Here is an 18,571-nt window from a genome sequence, read left to right as displayed (position 1 = left end):
ACTTTTAAGCTTAATATCTCCCTTTGACAGAACCCGCTACACACTATTTCATTAGTTCTTAACACTGCCTGTGTACAAAATGCATAGTAGAGCTGTTCTTGTATATAAAATATCACGGTACACAACTCTTACCTGCTGCAAACTAAGAATAAGTGTCTTTGCACACTGGATTTTGTCTATCTGTCTTGTTTTACTCATTGTTTCTTTGATAATATCTCCATAGTCGTTGTAATACTAGAAAAAAGCCATGAAAAACAGTTGAACTTTAGACAACAGTAAAACGTAGTTAACTGCACAGCACTTTAGAAGAGAACAATGAATTAAGTACACTCACGTACGTTCTACGAAATAAGAAGTGTTAAGCATTTTTTCCTCATTTGTTATCAAAACTATAAACTAAAAACTTCCCAAAAAGTACTGAAAAAATTGAGAAGCTTTCCACTGTCTTCATACTTTTGTTTATGTCAGTCATCTTTATACAGAGGCAGAATGACCTACTTAGTTTCAAGGCTGACCCTGAATCACATCTGTAAAATATACAATGAATAGCTGTATTGACTTTTGGGAGAGGAGATCTCATTAGCTGTTAAGACAAAAGGGGTATCCATCTTGCACTTCCACACAAGAGCTACCTAGCTTCCACAGCCTTATCCTTTAACTTGCCTGCACTATGGGCTACCTGCAGACATGAAACAAAATAAAACAAAAAAACCCCACATGCTTTAATAGAAGCAGCAGCGTGTCAGTTCGACCACCTCTACATCATCTGTAGAAATTGGGCGCTTCAATGGGGCTTTTTTGGCGCTTATCTAAAACTGATTCAATCAGCTACTAGATTAAAAAAAAGTCCGAAAAAGTCCCACTTAAGCACCTGACCTATACAGATGTCAGGTGAGCTGGGTCCACCTAATGCACTGCCTCTTCTTGGCATGCGCTGGGCTCAGCATGGGAACACAACAAGTTTCAGGTGAAGTGCCGTTTGTTTTTTTCTTTTAACATCTGCAAGCATCATGATGCTCAAATAGAGCAGCATGGAATATCTAATACCTGCTTACAAACCTGGAGCAAAGATTTAATTATGCCCCAACAAGAACATTCTAGATTAACGTGTGACTGGATACCTAGAAGATATTTTCTGTTGAATTAAGGCAGTGATAAGTCTAATCAGAAATATTTCTATCTGGTAGGAAAAGTCTCTCTCTCTCCCCAATCCAATGGGTTTTCCCTTATATAAAAGGTCAAGGGAAAAAAAGCATACTAGAATGGGATTCATGTGAAAAAACCATCATATTTCTCTGTGTTTGAATTTGAGTCATAATTTAATTGGTTTCTATACACCTAAACAAGTTGAAAAAGCCTGCTAACTTTCCATACTGAAATAAGGAGAGAAGTATATTGTACATCAGGAAGGGAAAATAAATATACCAATATGGTTAAAACTCAGTTCTACAGAATTTTTTATACAGCTGAAAGGAAAGCACAATCCATCAGAATAAATTTTTCCCCACGTGAAAAATATTCTGCGAAGTAGTAATTATTTTGGTTTTAAAATCTCTTTCGTATAAAGAAGCCAGTATCTGGAAAGGTCTGATGACAGCTAAAATGTCTTAGACTGAAGTTTTGTTTTGTTTTGTAATAAATGTTCACCATTTTATAAAGTGCAGTCTTCAGACTTACCTTCATATATTGCTTAAAAATATCTGCAGCAGTATTCATTTCCACCACAGTATATACAATAAGTTTACAAAAAGCTGCAAGCAAGTTTCTTCTTTTGTGCAATGCTTCAATCTTGCTAGCTTCATCATCTTGCTGTCCATCTAGAAAGAATTGAAAACAGTGAAATACCAGGTTATTATCTGGGGAGGCGAGGGGGTTGTTTGTCTGTGTGTTTTGGTTTTTTTGTTGTTGCTTGTGTTTTGAACTCAGAAATATTAACTTAGTGGTTTAACAGTTCCTAGCCTTTACCCTCTTTAAGTTAAGATTAGCATGAAGGAGCAAAGTGTGTTCTAGTAGTCAGGGTAAAGTAAAAGGAGTCAGGATTGAAGAGCTCTATTCTCAGATCTGTTAGCAGAATAATGGGGGATACAGAGGTTGTTTGGGCTGGAGTAGCAAATGCACAACCCTCTGCTACGTTTGCCATCGTGGTTAAGATTTCTGTGAAGACGTAAGATTAGAATGTGGCTAGAATTAAAATAACCAATTCAGACTTCTCTTGTGGCAGAACTGGTGTGTATAAAGGTGTGGTCAGAATGTAACGGTTTAATGTAAGCATGTTAAAGAACTGCTCTTTCATTATCAAACTGTAAAATTGCTGAAGCCTCTTTTAGCAAGTGTTAAATTGTGGTGACCTAGATATATTTCCACTAGAACTCCAAAGGTATTGTTTTTTCCCAGTTATTTAGCACTTGCTTTTCTTTTTCTTTTCAAGAAAAGAAGAGAAAATTAGATTATGTTGCACTTAAAAAAACAACACGTTAGAGCCCTTTGAGTAGCCTTCTTTATGCTTCGTGGAATTCTGTGAAAACTCCTTTAATTGTGGTTACTTGAGACCAAAATGAAAAGGTCTTATCATACCCACCTGTGGCTATCTAGTTTCCATTCTGAACCCTTATTAAACTAATAATTTTCTCTGTAAAATATTTATTAGTATTACTACAAGTGTATCCAAGAGAACCAAAGATAGCAGGTAATGAACAAACTATAAAGGTAACTAAAAGTTTCAATGTGCTCTAAGACACGGGATAACTGAAGCGCACACATTAATTTGGTCAAGGCTGATTAACTAACCCATTAAGTTGTCCTAAATTTTATGTAGTGCAGTTAACTTGCAAAAATTGTTACCACAGTAGGTGTAGAAGCAGAAAGTATACACCCCGTTTAAAAAGGAATTATACGAGTGGTGTTCAAGATCCAGCCCATGGGCCAGAACCAGGCCGTGAAGCTCCATCACCCAGGGCTGCTCCTGGGTCCGAGTTGACTCGCATGGGACCTGTTCCCAGACTTGGGCTAAATGCAGCACCTGCCTTAACCTAAACCAATGATGGTTGGTGCCACAGAAGGTATGAGGAGGAATAAATCATCTAGACAAGTCCTCTAAAACATCTACTTGCCACTGCCAGAGTAAGAGCACTGAGCTTTAGTCTTAGGCCGTTTGTAGATGAAATGAGGGGCATATGTGTACGACAGTTTAAAGCAGGTTAAATGCTTTTGCACTGCTTTAACGGTGTTGGTGTTTGCATGCGTCTGTGGCATATTGCGCCGCTGCAGCAAATTCAGCGGCGTAATGCGCCTTAAATGACTTGGGACACAGAAAACTAAAACTCCTCTGAGAGTTTCGTTTCAGAGGCAGCAGCACAGAAAGGCAGGCTCAGCCCAAGACATTTTTTTCCTTGGAGCCTGCCTGAGCTGGCAAGGGCCCAGTGCCTTCCTCCACAGCTGCAGTGCTCCCCAAGACCACCCAAGCCAGGTGCCTGCAGGCAGGGCCGCCACAGAGAGAAGCACCACCCTGCCCCAGCCCAGGGACCACTCTGTCCACCGGCAGCTCGCCCTCCCATCCCCACTGCCAGAGAGGCAGGTAAGTTCAGGTGTGTGCACAACATGGGGACTTGAAAGGCCCTAAACTGAAGTGGTGCTTTTGAAAACCTACTGCTTCAATTTAGTGGCCCTGCTTCATCTACACACACCCTTAGGTTCTAGGTTAACCAGTAAATCCTTCAGAGACCAAAAGAAAAGAATTGTCAAACGTGTTTTTCAGCTTTTCAAGAAAAACAATTTTACAAGATTTATAAATAGACTCATTCCTGGAATGGGAATTACACTTAGAGTGACTTAAAGATTTCAGTCTGCGGGGTAGGGAACAGCATGCTCACGCGCATGTTGCTCTTCATATTGATTTTCTACTCTTTCCGCTAGTCTAACTTTTAAGTATCTGAAAGGATGAAATATATGCTTCTTCTCTTTCACAGTCTAACAAGTCTGACTGAAATGTTTTCCTTGATATTATGTGTAATTTTTCTCTTCTCACATTAAAGACCAAAACTCTTATATCACACTAATTTCTTCCATCTATGGGTTTTTGCATTTGAATACTGATGAGATAATGGGCTAATAGAACTGTTCTTTCATTTAAAGACATGCATACGGGCAATTAGAAACATGGACACAAGCCAAGCGTGAAGCTAATATCCACATGACAAGTGTAAGTATGCTCCTTTCATCCCCTCACCTGCCCTGTACCTACCAATCTGAATTTCTACATTGCCTCCAACTGTGTTAGGGGGCCCCATGGAGAAAATGTGCCCTACCCACTTGCCTTTCCTCTAAGCTTGCCAAAGTCTGGAAAAAATGCAGTAGACATGTTTGGTATGTACCACTGACACTCAAGTTCAGGTACCGCCACTGGCATGCACCTAGCGCATGCTCTAATGGTGACTACATTTGTTTTTTTGGCATTTGACTCATGCAGCGTTGGAATAAAAAGGTGAGGCTGTTTTTACAGCATCATTCCCAAGAGTCAGAGGCAATGTAGACCTGCCACACAAATGCAACTTGTCAGGACAGAGGGCAGTAGACGTACATGAGCACACAAGCCAGAACAACATGGATATGAACACAAAGTGAGACCACACAGATGCACACACCTGCACTATTGTTGTCATCATCCTGGTCAATGAAGACATGATCTAAAATAAAGCTTAGCAGTTCAGACTGCAACGAAGAATCAGGAGTGTAAACAAGTGGCTCTAACATGTCTCTTCCTCCTGTCATAATCTGATGGCTGAAAATCATTAACACATCACACAGAATTGTGAAAGCCTGTTAAAGAAAAAACAAAAGACAGATGCATCCTAAATTTCTTCACAAACTAAATTCAATTTTCCAATGTATTTAAAAGACAAGCAGGTGCTAAAGTTTCCATAGCAGAAATTATTTGAAGTTCAAAGCTCAACCCTGCAAACCATGGAACAGGTGAACTGACATTCAATGGTACTAATTATGTAAACAAAAAGGTTTCTTCATATACGCTTGCTGCATTCGGATAGGACTCAGATAAGAACACTGCCAGAGACATCTGCTCATATACCTGTAAGATTCTGTGTGAAAGTTTAGAATTTAACTTAGTAGAAGTTCTAGCTGAAAGATATGATAACATCTTGTAAAGGAAACAAAAATGTAAAAAAGGTCCTCATTGCTATCAGAAAATATATGTAACTTTTTGTAAATGAAGTAAGTCCCTGAATACTTACTATGTACCCTTAGTAATTTCCCCATTTGCCTGGACCTTTTACACAGCAGCTGGGGGGGAAAATAGAACCTGTTCTTTTGCATGTGGCCCATTTGTTACACGTCTGTACAAGTGCACAAGAAAATAGCATCCTTCTAGTCATGGCCTTTCTAATCCCAGTCTCCTCACTCAGCCAGTCCCAGGATGCCTCCTCTCACCCCACCACCTGTGTCTTGTCTGTGTCGGCTGCTAGGGATGATTGAGGCACTAGGCACCAACACCCGAAGTAGGAAGACTGCAGGGTTGCCTGTTAAAGATGGGGAGAGATGCAGATCTTCCAGGACAAGAGCATCAAGGGAATCTCCTTCCTTGGATTCCTCCGAGGAAGATAAGTCATGAATTATTAGTGGGGAAAACCTTAAAAAATGACTTTGTGAACATACCACTGGGATTTGACACAGTCAAATTTAAAAGCAAATGTTTTAAAAGCAAACAATCTGCTCTGAAATGACTTAAAGCCATGATCAATCCAATCAACCAAACAAAGCATCAAGTTAACAAACAAACAGCCAAATTCATCTTCTGGAGAGTTGTTTTAAGCACACATACTCCTCAGATCAGATCCAAAGCGTTCGCAACCCAAAAATCTAATTACTTTTAATTGTATTTGACCTATTAAATAAAGTTAATTCTGAAGTAACCAAAATGCTTCCCTTCTGGGTGTGCACACATACTTCATATGCTTGAGGTTTTGGGGGCGGGTTTTTGGTTTTTTGTTGTGTTTTTTTTTACTGCCGTGCATGTACTGCATAAACCACCCACCAAGGACTTTTAAGGGTGGAGCAGGCTTATTGCACAAGAGCATTTTCTCCACTATGAACCTAAGACTGCAGAGATCTGAGAAAAACAGGATGGGAGACAGGGATGCAGAATGTGCATATATGCACAGTACATCTGACAGAACTTCAGTTATTCTAAAGTTAAGTAACATTCACGTGGCTGCCCATGTGCTACTCCACCATGGTGAACTCCAAAATAACAAACAGTCTCTTGAAGTGAAACCTCAGTCTTAGGAGACTGACATGCCTTTGCCCATACAGTTTCTGAAGTTTATGGACTGGATTATATATATAATGGTTTGTGAATGTGTGAATAAGGCTTGAGGGAGCTGTTTTACAGAGAACACAGAAAAAGGTGTCCATCCTAACCACTGCAAGGTAGCCAAGGTGGTCATAGAGTTCCACCTAAACCAACAGTTCAACCTTCAAATAAATTCTCTCAGTTTCATTCGCTCAGGACACAGACAAACACTTTGTGCCTTGAATACAAGACGTATGCTGGCCTTCTACTTACATGCGACAAAATCGTGAAAGTCTGCTTGGGTTTTAATGGAGTATGTTTAATGGTCTTAGGATGAATACTTGAATATGTCATTTCTTGTCTTCATCAACAGAAATTCACTTGGAAAATCTCTGTAAAAAACAGCCCCAGCACCTCCACGCCCCCTGCCCCATCCTCTCAGATCAAGGCGCTGAGATGACCCACACTCCATGAAGTAGAAGGATCTCAGGTCTGAACATAGGATACATTTTTCACCCAAGATAAAAGATCCAAATTTGTTATTAGTGCTTTTGGGTTTTCTAGAGATGCATGCAAGATGTCCTGGACATGAGGCTGATTACAACAATTTGCCCAAGAGGCAAACACATCCCTATCTTTGTGGGTTTGGAAGGTGAAGAATTTGCAGACAGAGCAATTTCCCAAATCCATGACTTCTCAGGCAGAAGAGACACCAAAATCAAGCATTCATGCTGTGTGCATCATATACCTATGCTGACAACACCAGAATCACTTTTTATTTTTATTTTTTTAAACAGCTTTGAAAGTATTATGAAAAAGTACAGCTAAGGACAGTCACTAACCTGCTCTTTGACAGCAGTGTTTACATTGGTCAGATAGTGCTGACAGATTTGGCAGAACACCCTCATCTGCTTCTTCAAACGTAAAAGGTCCTCCTTTAAAATAAAGCATTTTACAGAGTAATTAAACAGATGAAGTTTTACATTTTTAATGAAGAATATTATATGCTTTCCCAGAAATCTATAGTTACATAATTTGCTCAATAAAAATAAATACAAAAAAGTGAAATACAAAATGTGTGTTCTATTTTGCCAAGGTTTTTCAAAATTTTGTCTAATATATCCAGTGCTCTAAAGTATCATTAGAAAAAGAAAACAGACAATATAATTTCTCATTTGACAACTTTCAGCAAGGAGTTAGAAGATTATTCAACTGCTGTTAACTTTAAAATAATTCTTTTGGTTCCTCTCCATTAATTCAACAGAGCATAAATTTTTGGATGAAGGTTTAATGTTTTTGTGGCAACACAATAAAAGAAAACCCAATACAATTCAATTCCAACATAACGACACTAACCAACCCGAAGTTTATATCCCCTACTGCTGCGCTGTGCAAGAATTCTAGAAGACTTTAAAGAAGGGTCAGCACTCTCAATCATGATTTGGGGCAGCATACCCAGCATCTCTCCTCTTCACACAGCAACCAGGGGGGGTTAAAAAGTTCCTAGACATGCTGTAGTTTCTAACAGGAAATTAATCTTGCACAATTCCATGAAAACTAATTTTCTATCAGATATCTGAGGAATGGCCCCGTGGTTAAGTGCAAATATCTAAATTGCTAACCCTACGGTGGCATGACATACCTTTGTGGAGCTGCTTTCACTAATTTTTGCTAGCTGCCAAAGGATTACATAGTGAGTACACTGCAGTGCATGAATAACAATCTGTAATTAAAGATAGAAGAGAGTTAGATAAATACATCAGTAAGAACAGTGACAAGCCATATTCACTGATTAACTTAAATTCACATTTTAATTACAAACCTGTTCGGGCATGTCTCCGTTTTCAATCCCAGTTTTCAATAACTTGTAGTTGCAACCAAACAAGTCCCATCTCGACAAGTCATGAGCACTGGCAAAAGGAGAAAAAACACACAAAATGTAACAAAATGAATACCTATTTTTACACTAATTCTGGAATTTAATGTTTATTAAATATATTGCTTTTAAGTGTCCTCATGAAAAACACAAAAAAAAATCAGTTTAACTTGCCAGTAAATAATAAACACACTTTTGTAAAAATATAGGCTGTAAACACAATTGATTCATCTTCTATTCGAGGTCTGCCAACATCATATATATCTGCATGTTATCTACACAGAACAGAAGTAAGCTCCACACAAAATTATAATGTGATCAATTTAGTACACCAGCATACGAGTGCGAAAAGCAAGATTTTCAGCATACATTTCACTTACTTGTGAAAAGCAGTGATTCTTTTTAATGTTGATAGGACCTGATAAGCATCATCTTCATCGGGTTCTTCCCCCTGTAATTTATACGCAAAAAAGTTTCCAATAAAGTTAACAACATCAATATGAAGAAACCAACATTTTTGAATGATTTCAAACACATACATACATACATATGCTAGGAGAAGTTCAGTTACATGATACAGAACACCTAGGATATGGTATAAGAGTTATCAATTTTCTTATTTCAGGGAAACTAGTAACCAGATAAAGTTATTTAAGTTTGCCACATGAAATGTTAGCCTAACTGGACAAAAGTATGCTCTAGAGGAGTTTCAATTTTCTCTGCAGAGTCCAGCAGAGGCCACTGTCAGATAATAGATACTGGAGCAGATTGCTCATTGGTCAATATTGATACAGCAAGTATTTCGACCTAGGCAAAAAACATACAAAAAACTTCAGTCGATTAAACCTTTTAGCAACATACCCTGATTCACCCCTGAAAAGTTCCCTGGGCCAGCCTAATACCTGTATATCCCTTGCATGACAATTCACACAAACAGGTAATTACAAACAGTCAGTCACCAGGCAGCTTCAGTTACCAAAACAGGCAAGGTACAGACATTTGTTTCTACTGGGTAAAATTTCTTGGAAAATTTGCCTGATAAAAGTCCTTCTGGGAAGAGGGAGCAGAAGAGATATTTAGCATGCAGCCACCTGCTCTCTCATGCTCTTCGTGCCATCCCAAGAACAGGGTGGGGAGGAGTGGTCTTCAGGAGCAGAGTACTGGGGGAAAGCCCCCAGTCCGTTCCCCAAGCAGAGCAGTGTCTGGCTTAAGGAAGAGTCAGGGAACAGAGGTGGCTGCTCTCCTTTTCTAACTGGACTGAAGGGAAGGGAAATGAGGCACAACCCACAGCCCTTTCCCCAAGACAGGGGGCTGTGCTGTGCTGCTTTCCTCACCACCCAGACGAGGGAAGCAAAGAGAAGCAGTGGTGCAAAGGTTGTTCTCCACTCTACTCCCAGTCTCAGGAAACAGTGGTGCAAACCCTCGCCTGTCTCTAACTCCTGAGACTCAACTGTGAGAAGCAGGCAGGGGTCTTGCAGCACTGCTCCTTCTGCTCAGCTTCCAGTGTGGGGGGCTGAGTAGACAGAGGAATGGGGCAAACCCCCTGCCCACTCCACATACCTGGGACTCCAGTATGAGGATGGGCAGGGGCTTTGACTCACTACCCCAGGAAGAGCCTCCCTGAGCCCATTTCCCTGTACGCTGGTTTCCCCTTCCTTCTCCTGCCACAGAGCTGCGTGGTAGAGGCAGAGATTTAAAGGCTAGCCATGCTTAGAGAAGCTTTCCCCACCCAGACTGAACAGCAAGGAGTGGGGAACAGGAAATCAGCAGGGGAAAGAGATGCTTCTTGCACTTGGCAACTGGTGGCCCGGAGCAGTGGGGCAAAGCCCCTGCCGCCTCCTCGCACTGAGAACTCTGGCTTGAGAAGCAGACTCCCTGCTGCTCAGCTCCCAGTGCCCAGCAGCCAAGCAGAGGAAACCGCATGGCAAAGCTTTTCACACCAGGAACTTCAGTGTGAGAAGCAAGGGGGGTGCTGGTGGCTGCTCCTCCCCTCCCAAGTCCATAAGCGAGACAGGAGCAGCTGGTTCCCATGCCATCTCAAGACTGGAGTCACCCCAGTCCCAAGGTGGCACAGAAGCCTTTTCCCCTAGCCCCCAGGGGGAGTGAACCTGGGAGGAAGTGTAGACACTCAGCCTCCCAGGAGAAATTCTCCTTGGAATGACTTAACCTTGGTTATTCCTGGAGTGGCCACTTTTGCTCTGGGAACAAAAAAACAAAACCTGGATGTCTGCACACACCTGGTTTCCACCAGAACAACGATTCTCCTGGTAGAAACTGGACATCTATATGTACCCTTCGCTTTAAAGAAGCAGAATCAAGGAGGAAAAATGGTCTCACTCCAGAGAATTATAAAACAACAAGAACAATTAAGTAGTAAATAGTACTTTGCCCTCTAGCTTTCCTTAGAAAGCAAGTTAATTGGAGTTGTATGCATGTTTCCTGCCTGCTTCCATGAGATAGGCACAAACGTTTGGGACTCTAAGGGCATGTCCAGATGAGGGTGAATGTGTGGTATGCAGTGCTGCAGAGCCGTCTGCAGTACTGCATATGCAGGTGTTCCTTGCATTGCTAATTTGCAGTGTGGGGGGTGGTTTCTGACACAGAGATCCCAGATAAAAAACAAACAAACCTACACCTAAAGAAAACAGGGCAGGGGCATGTGGCAGCAGCACGTGCCACCCAGAACTGGAACTGCTGTAGGATCACTGCAGTTGCAGCTCCAGGAGCTCAGGTAAGGCTGCTGGGGCCAGCACAGTTGCTGAGCACACGTGGCACAGATGTTCCCTGGGGGCAAGCAGCAGGGCCACACACTGTGCTGTGGTTTGTCCCCAGGGAAAAGCACGTTTCCGCCCATGGGGATACATCCTAAGAGGGTAAACAGGGGTGCAGGAAGGACCCTACAGCACACCTTCATGAGCTAACCAGACAGCAGAACAGCAGCGAGGACTCGAGAGTAAGAGCCATTAGCCACTGAAGCTCTTCTCATTGTTAGCACACATGAGAAGTAAAAACTCAAAAAAAAAAAAAATGACTTAAGATCCTAGTTTATTTTCAAGGACGGGATTTTGTCATCATGTTATATGGCTGCACTTCTGTGGTGGTGATTGAAACACTTCTGAAAAAAACTATTCTGTTCTTTTCTCTTTTAAAATATTAAAAGATATAGCACTCCCACCACTTCTCTTGGGAAACAATTCCAGTATTTTATACATCCTTCCAGTGCTCCATCATACTTCTGAATACCATAATTAATACATTGATGCCCCCTGTGTTTTCCTCCCACTGTTATTTGAACAACAGTGGAATACGATTTATTATCTAAACATAGAAATGAGCAGAAAAAGGTGATTTTAGGCTTAATGTATTATAAGCAATTTATTAAAAACAAATAAAAAAAGACCAAATACAACATAATCATATAATGCATGGATGTCAGTTACTAGAGTTGCTTGCAAAGTCTGTGAATTTTGGAACACTGTCATTTAAAAATTACACTTCATATAAAATGAAGTGATAAAATAATTTACGTAAAAAAACCAAAATCAAACAAACAAAAAACCCCCTTTAAGCAGCTTGTAACCCCACCAATACTTAAATTATAGTAGAAGAGTAGGCAGAAATACCTGTAACTTAATATCATACAAATTGGCTTGGTTCACTCCATGTTATAGTCAGTAAATATTCATCTCTTCATGTTATATGGTGATGATGTAATTACTTTTCAAGTTTTTGTTTCCCAATTAGAGGGAATGTAATTCCCCTTACTTGGCAGTTCATGCAATAAGGCAGCAAGGACAGAAATGGTTAACCTTGTTAAACTGAAGTCAGGACAGAGTGGCACCTCAGAGACTAACTGGTTCAGAGAGGCATGAGCTTTTTATGGCAGCAACATAGCATCTGAGGAAGCAGGCTGTTGCCTGTGAAAGCCCATTCCTTTTTGAACGAGTTATTCTTTAAGGTGTAACTCTGCCTGACTTTCTACCAGTAAGGCAATAAGAAAATGAAGGCGTTAAAAGACTAGAAAAAGAGGGTCATACATATTACATACCTCTTGCAGGAAGTCTTCAAGAAGTCTATTAAACTTGTCTGCCAATTCATCTATTAACTGACTTCTTGCAATGTCAACTCTGTTAAAGATAGTGAACTCTTCATTACAGAGTGCATGGTATGTTTTAGAACATGCTTCCAAAACATCTGTATCTGTGTGCTTCTCTACAATATCCCGGATCTGTCGCAGTAAGGCATCCAGATGCTACAAAAGTAAAATCACAACTTCATAAAAGGCTCATTAAAATAATGTTCCAATTGTAGCAGCAAGATTTTTATGCTTGTTTATTACTTTTATGATTGTATCACATAAAACATAAAGCACTGTTCTAGACAACTTGATCTTTAGAGTAGGAGCGATCTGCATCAGTACACATATTAAGGTGGAACTTGGTGAAGACTACAAATTTAACATATACAAAACCCAACTTTGTTGAATACACAGCACTGGAGCTGGAGTTACAGTTCCTGAAGAATGAAGCTTGGAGAAAAAATTGAGGCCCTTAGTTGGGATGAAGAAAGAATTCTGTGCCTGGCTCTTTTCTTCTTCTCTCCTAAGTTACCAAGATGTGGGGTAACAGAGGTTGTGCTCAAGAGCAGAACACTGAGCAACCACTTGCCATACCATAGCAGAACTGAAATGATCTGCTCCCAAACTATCTGGACTATCAGCAGCAGAAAGCTGCATTTATTTCTCAGGCAAGATAGGTTTGGTCTTGCTTACAAAAGAATCTTCAAGAATAGGGAAAGTGAGTAACATGCAGAGTAGCATTATGATATACAATCCTACACAGTAAGAGTGCTCATATTTTTAAGAATATGGTAATTTTGTTTTCCTTTCTGCAGCCTCAATGTAAAAAAAGAATTAGGTGGTAGGCAGAACTGCCCCATCACTTACACCACCAGCTAAGGTATCTGCAAAGGCACATGAAGTGTGAATATGGTGCCAATGGATGCCATTATTGAAAAGAACCAGTATTGCACAAGGCTGAGTCGTATACCTTAGGTATAACCCATATTTGGGGAGGAGGGGGGGAAATTGCTCCAAATAACACACTAGTAAAACTTTTCACTATGGAACTATACACATCATCTCTTATATGCCATACTGATGTTTTATTAAGTATTTGTACTGTAAGAACATTTACTCTAAAGATATTTCTCCAAAGCATGATGTTCACAGTTCAGTTCAAATTGAACAAGCTGGCTCAGACATTTCTGCAAAGCACTACATTGTGTCACTTAGATGCACCTTAAGTTTAACAGAAGGGTCTCCTGCCACACTGTGACAATACATGGTATTTTCTTACAGACATGCACCTTTTTCCCCTCCAAAAGGGGGATGAGACTGTGTATAATATGCCAGGAAATACATTAAAAACAATTTCTCCCAATTACTGGGTGAAAGCAAAAGGAAAGCCTTCAAATGATCCACAGAAAACAATGAGCAGGTTTGGCTTCCTTGCTGCTGCTATTCAGTTACTTACTAGAAGGAAAAGTTCTTTTTTTCTTCATTGTGCCATTCAAAAACAAGTTGTGTACTTTATTCTGGGGCATTCTGTATGTGAGAATATACAGCAATACAATACAAGGGTTTCTCACCACACAATGCATCTCAGGCTCAAATGTAGTACATTTGCTACCCTAATGTTTGGATGTTCCTCATGAAGTTTGCCTAACTGGATTTTGGGAAAGCAGCCCTCAAAACTCAGAAAGTCAAACCTAGGTTTTCAAAGCATCTTGAAAAATAACCAGAAAAAGGCTCATTTACACTGGTAGATACTACAGGTCTCTTACTCCATCCTTACAATTTTGTTTTTATGATACCTTACCTTTTCTAATCGCCCTGTTGTATAGATTTCCAAATCAAAATACTGCGGTAACTGTAACAAGTTGGTGACTTTTTCTGCATCCACAGAATACTGTCAAATTAACAAAAATAATTAATTAATTAATTAATCAATGAAACGGTTTCTGGGATTTTTGTATACTTCTGCTATATTAACAACTGCATAATATCCAGGTACTATTAAAAACTATAAAGAAACGAAAAGTTTCTAACACATTGCAGTCTGAATGACACACACACTTTTGGAAACATACACCATTTGGATATTGTTTTTACAATATACAACCACAAAGTTCAAATAAAATTAAACTCACTTTTGCTAATAACTGAGGAAGTGCCACTGCAAAGAGCTCTGTAATTCTTGTCCTGTCATCCAACTGCGTTTTCTTTTCCTTTGCTGTCAGCACCTAAATTATTGATATAAAATTTTATAACTAAAAAAAAAATCTTAGATATCACCGTTTCATATTTTTAGGGACTTGATAAAGCACTGGACTCTTGACTTAATCCTAACGTTTAAAATGATATCCACTTAAGCCAAATTTTGAAGTAGTCAATCACTTTACTTCAGGGAGTTTGCTTCAGAGCAAACACCCTAAAATCTGGACGACTGAGTTTCCACTAGAAAATGCACGATCCACATAATGCCACTAAGGTTGCTACTTCAATTTTCAGAGTAGTCTATGATAGTTTACCACTAAGCAGCAAAAAAATTCAGCACAGGAAGTCTGTCAGTCTGATTATAATTTTTATACATTTTTCCTGTTTTATAAACGCAATTCAGTCTTCTAATCCAAATGAATTTGTAAACGCACATTTGAATGACTAGGTAGATGCACCTTTCCAACAATCGCCCATTCACTGAAATTAGTGTTTGAGATTTTGGGGGGGGGGGGGACGGACACGACGGGACGGGACGTAGCAATATGGTCACAGTCAAGGACAACTATAGGAAGTTGTGGTTTAAGTACTTCAAAAAGACCATGAACCATTTCCTTCTCCCTTATTTTGCTGATACTCCTCAGGTAGAAAGAGGTATTGGCTTCTGAACAGATACTAGGGATAAATTGTTTTGAAAAAAACCAAGGAGCAAACCAAACAGAAATGACTTTCAGGATTGTGGTAACAAGAAATGTGGTTTCTCAAACAGGAGTGTAAATATATTCAGTTTAAGAAAATGTATTAAATATTGTTAAAAGTTTAATGTGAAAATGAGGCAGCCAAGTGTTGGTTATGTATAAAATTCAGAAAAGCCATTTCTTCAGTTTCGGTAAGCAGGAACAGTTTCTTATACTCTAAACATGTACTGAACAAAACAATTTTCATCTAGCTTAATCGAGTACTGAAACTGTTAAGAGAAGTGAAGTAGAAAGATGTGAACACCAAAATATTGTGAACAAAATATTTAAAATACAAAATTATAGATTTACACAGTCTCTCTGCAGCACATACCCTTTTCCCTGTTCCTCTTCCCACAGGTGGATGGCATTCAGCTGCTTGTCGAATTGTACAAAGCATTATTTCAATCAGTGCACTTTCTTGTCTATCTGTTAAAGCTGAAATAAAAAAAAAAGAAAAAGATGTGCGGTCTGTCTTATTTACTATTTTCTCACAATTAGAGGAAAAGCACCAAAAACCTGTTCTGAATTCCCTACATAAATCAGCAAAAAATGTAAGCCAAAGCCCTGATCCTGCAAGATGGGTATTTTTGTGTATGTACATTAGTAGCTCTGAGGTTGCATTATAGAACCATTTTTACAGAGATCAAGAGCTACTCACATGTAACCAAAGTTTTACAAGATTACCTCTTCACACTACAAGGATGCGGTAACTTCGCACTACAAGGATCAGTAGTACAGCTTGGAACAGTGGAACCGTCTAACTAGAGCACTCTCACAATCTCTGCTCCTCCTTCCACCACAGCTCCAATTATGGACTGGCTGTCATCTCCATTCCTTCCACCACTGAACTCGGGTCCAATATTTAAATGAAGACTAAGAGGGGAAGGCAGACTGGTTCATCTTAAAAGAACTCTGGTTACATTTCACATGCCTCAATGGGATTCTGCTTATTCCCACTCTTGGAAGTTTGGCAAATGGCAAACATTGCGAGGATGCTAAAGACTACTTCAGCAAATTGCACAGCTGATCTAGAGACCAGATCTAAAGAACACTTCACAAGTACAAACACAGCACCAAACAGCAACTCAACAAAATTTTAAGATGAAAATACATGAAGTATTGAAGCAGCTGCATCTCAATCAAGCACGTGCTTGGATCAGACATGCTTAGATCACTGTAATGCATAAACTAACCTACTTAGAAAGGCATTGCTATGTGGTAGTTTATGCTTTACCCCCCTGTACCCACCACCCCCTGTCGGACAAAATTGGAGATGGTTTCCTATTGTCCTCAGATGTATTTGAACCTAAAATTAACACCCTTGTTCTGGTTTCTGAGGGAAATCCAAATGACCTTAACTATAATTTTTGTTTCAAGCTACCTGCGGATACACGAGCTCTAGAACGCAGCACAAAGAGTCACGACAGAAACCCCCAGGGTACCCTAGTAACTGACCTTTAGCAATAAGGGGGTTATCCAATTTTCTCTAATGTTTTATCAGTGACAAGGCAAAATATTTGCTCTCTCAGACTCTTGTTCTCCAGACACTATCATCTGTGAGCATGTCCCCAACTCCAGTTGTGGCAGGGGAAAACCTTCTTTCTTGGAGCATCTAGCTGCTTTGTCCTGTATAAGACAGGGTGTACTTGATGGTACAAACCCTTGGGATGGTATCCACCCCTACTAAGGATACTGACACAAGGTGCATTTGGAAGAACAAGAAGCCCATGGGAGAAAGATGATACAACTCTGATAGCACTGATCCAGATAGATCAGCTCTTACATTTAAAGAGCAAGTCTAATAATTCTTTTTAAAAGAAACCCTAGAAGTCAGTTTCTTTGAATATTACTAACTTTATGCTAATGTTAAGTTCACAGTACTGGAACATATCTCATGAAGCAGAAGATGGCAGCCCTACATTGTCATCTTGTGACATCTGAACATCCAGATCTATATAAATGTCCATAGGTTTGACAGGCACTCCTATTCTCAAAAAGCACACCTGGGACAATGCAACAGCCTATTCCTACAAATTCTTGTCCAAAGACATGGATGAGGTTTCTTGTTGGCTTTCCTCTGTGATTGGAAGGAACTAAGACAATCGGCACACTAATGCTCCTTTTCACAGGCTTGTTATCCAAGCACTCAGAAAAAGGGAGTCCTCAACAGCACTGCTATTAAGAGGTTACACGGGCCCACGATGTACTACCATCATGGCCCACAAGCACAGTATGTAGAGTCTAGGCTTCCCGGAAAACTAAGTGTAGAAACGCTTATCATTAGCATTTACGATTTTATCAGGCAGAAGCGCACGTCTTTTTCTTTACAGGCAGTCCTCGACTTACAACCTTTATAAACTGACACCTGTTTAAACTTTCTGACATCAGTTTCAACTTTACGATGCTTGATCCGACACCACGCCAGCGAACAGGTTCACTGGAGAATATCTGTCCAAACTTCCTTGGACACTTTCTTTAAGAAAGCAGCCAAGTCTCCAGAAAAACCTGCAGCCAAGACTCCTGAGAAGACTCCAGCCAAGAACCCTTCAAAAGTCCAACCAAGAGCCCTTCAAAAATTCCAGCAAAAGCACCTCAAAGTCCTTCCAAACCAATATGATTGCTATTTACAATATAAATACATTAACATAGCTATATTATTCATCTATAATTGACTGAGTACAAAATTCTGGGTTATTTTTGGTGAAAATAGGGTATCGGGCCTTGGTTCAGGAACCAATGCCCCATTTATAACATTGTTTCCTATGGGAAAATTGGCTCCGAGTTGCAACGTTTCGACTTAAGACACAGTTTTCAGGTACCAATTTTGTTGTAAGTCCAAGGACTGCCTGTATTTTTTGAAGGATCAAGCTTGTTTAATTAGCCGATCTAACTGCAATTCCTCTTGCTGCTTTTACAGAGGATGACGTGCTACAGAAGAAGCAGAAATCTTCTCATACTTGTCTTCTACTTGTTAGGAAAACTGCCATGGAACAAACAGTAGGCACTGGGATAGCAATTTTAAACTACTACTGAATTGTGTTATTTATACTTTTCAATTATTTCTATAATCAAAGAACTTTGGGAATTTTAATTTCTCAACATTTTTGAGACTCTAATCAATCACTAATGCTAATTATAATTTAATGGCACTGTGTACAGAGTTAATTTGTAGCAATATGAAGTCAGGCAAAATGTCAGAAGGAAGAAGGCAGGAACTAAATGCTAATGGAAACAATTTTTTAGGAGGTTTGCAGGACTGCATTATGCAAGATCACTTAAGAAGTGATGTTGGGATATTTAAGTAGTACAAAATACTGTATTTATTCAATGCCAAGATGAGGTCCCTCCCCTCATCCCCCCGCTTTAACATAGGG

The 18,571-nt window shown here is 39.8% G+C and overlaps 1 protein-coding gene across 2 annotated transcripts in view; it reads right to left on the bottom strand.

Moving 5' to 3' along the window:
- Window positions 1-18,571, bottom strand: part of STAG2 (stromal antigen 2) — a 116,169-nt gene that overhangs the window by 11,656 nt on the left and 85,942 nt on the right. For both annotated transcript variants that reach the window (XM_025205184.1, XM_025205183.1), the window contains exons 16-26: window positions 15,529-15,632; window positions 14,391-14,483; window positions 14,060-14,149; window positions 12,229-12,432; window positions 8,561-8,631; window positions 8,127-8,214; window positions 7,947-8,027; window positions 7,147-7,239; window positions 4,641-4,815; window positions 1,678-1,817; window positions 133-234 (exon numbers count right to left, since the gene is read on the bottom strand). In XM_025205184.1, coding sequence (XP_025060969.1) covers window positions 133-234; window positions 1,678-1,817; window positions 4,641-4,815; window positions 7,147-7,239; window positions 7,947-8,027; window positions 8,127-8,214; window positions 8,561-8,631; window positions 12,229-12,432; window positions 14,060-14,149; window positions 14,391-14,483; window positions 15,529-15,632 — 1,241 coding nt within the window. The remainder of the gene's footprint in view (window positions 1-132; window positions 235-1,677; window positions 1,818-4,640; window positions 4,816-7,146; window positions 7,240-7,946; window positions 8,028-8,126; window positions 8,215-8,560; window positions 8,632-12,228; window positions 12,433-14,059; window positions 14,150-14,390; window positions 14,484-15,528; window positions 15,633-18,571) is intronic.

Source organism: Alligator sinensis, unplaced genomic scaffold (genome assembly GCF_000455745.1).
Source record: "Alligator sinensis unplaced genomic scaffold, ASM45574v1 scaffold157_2, whole genome shotgun sequence".
Taxonomy (NCBI): Eukaryota; Metazoa; Chordata; order Crocodylia; family Alligatoridae; genus Alligator; species Alligator sinensis.
Note: the sequence above shows the minus strand (reverse complement) of the source record. Positions and strands in the feature narration are given on the sequence as shown.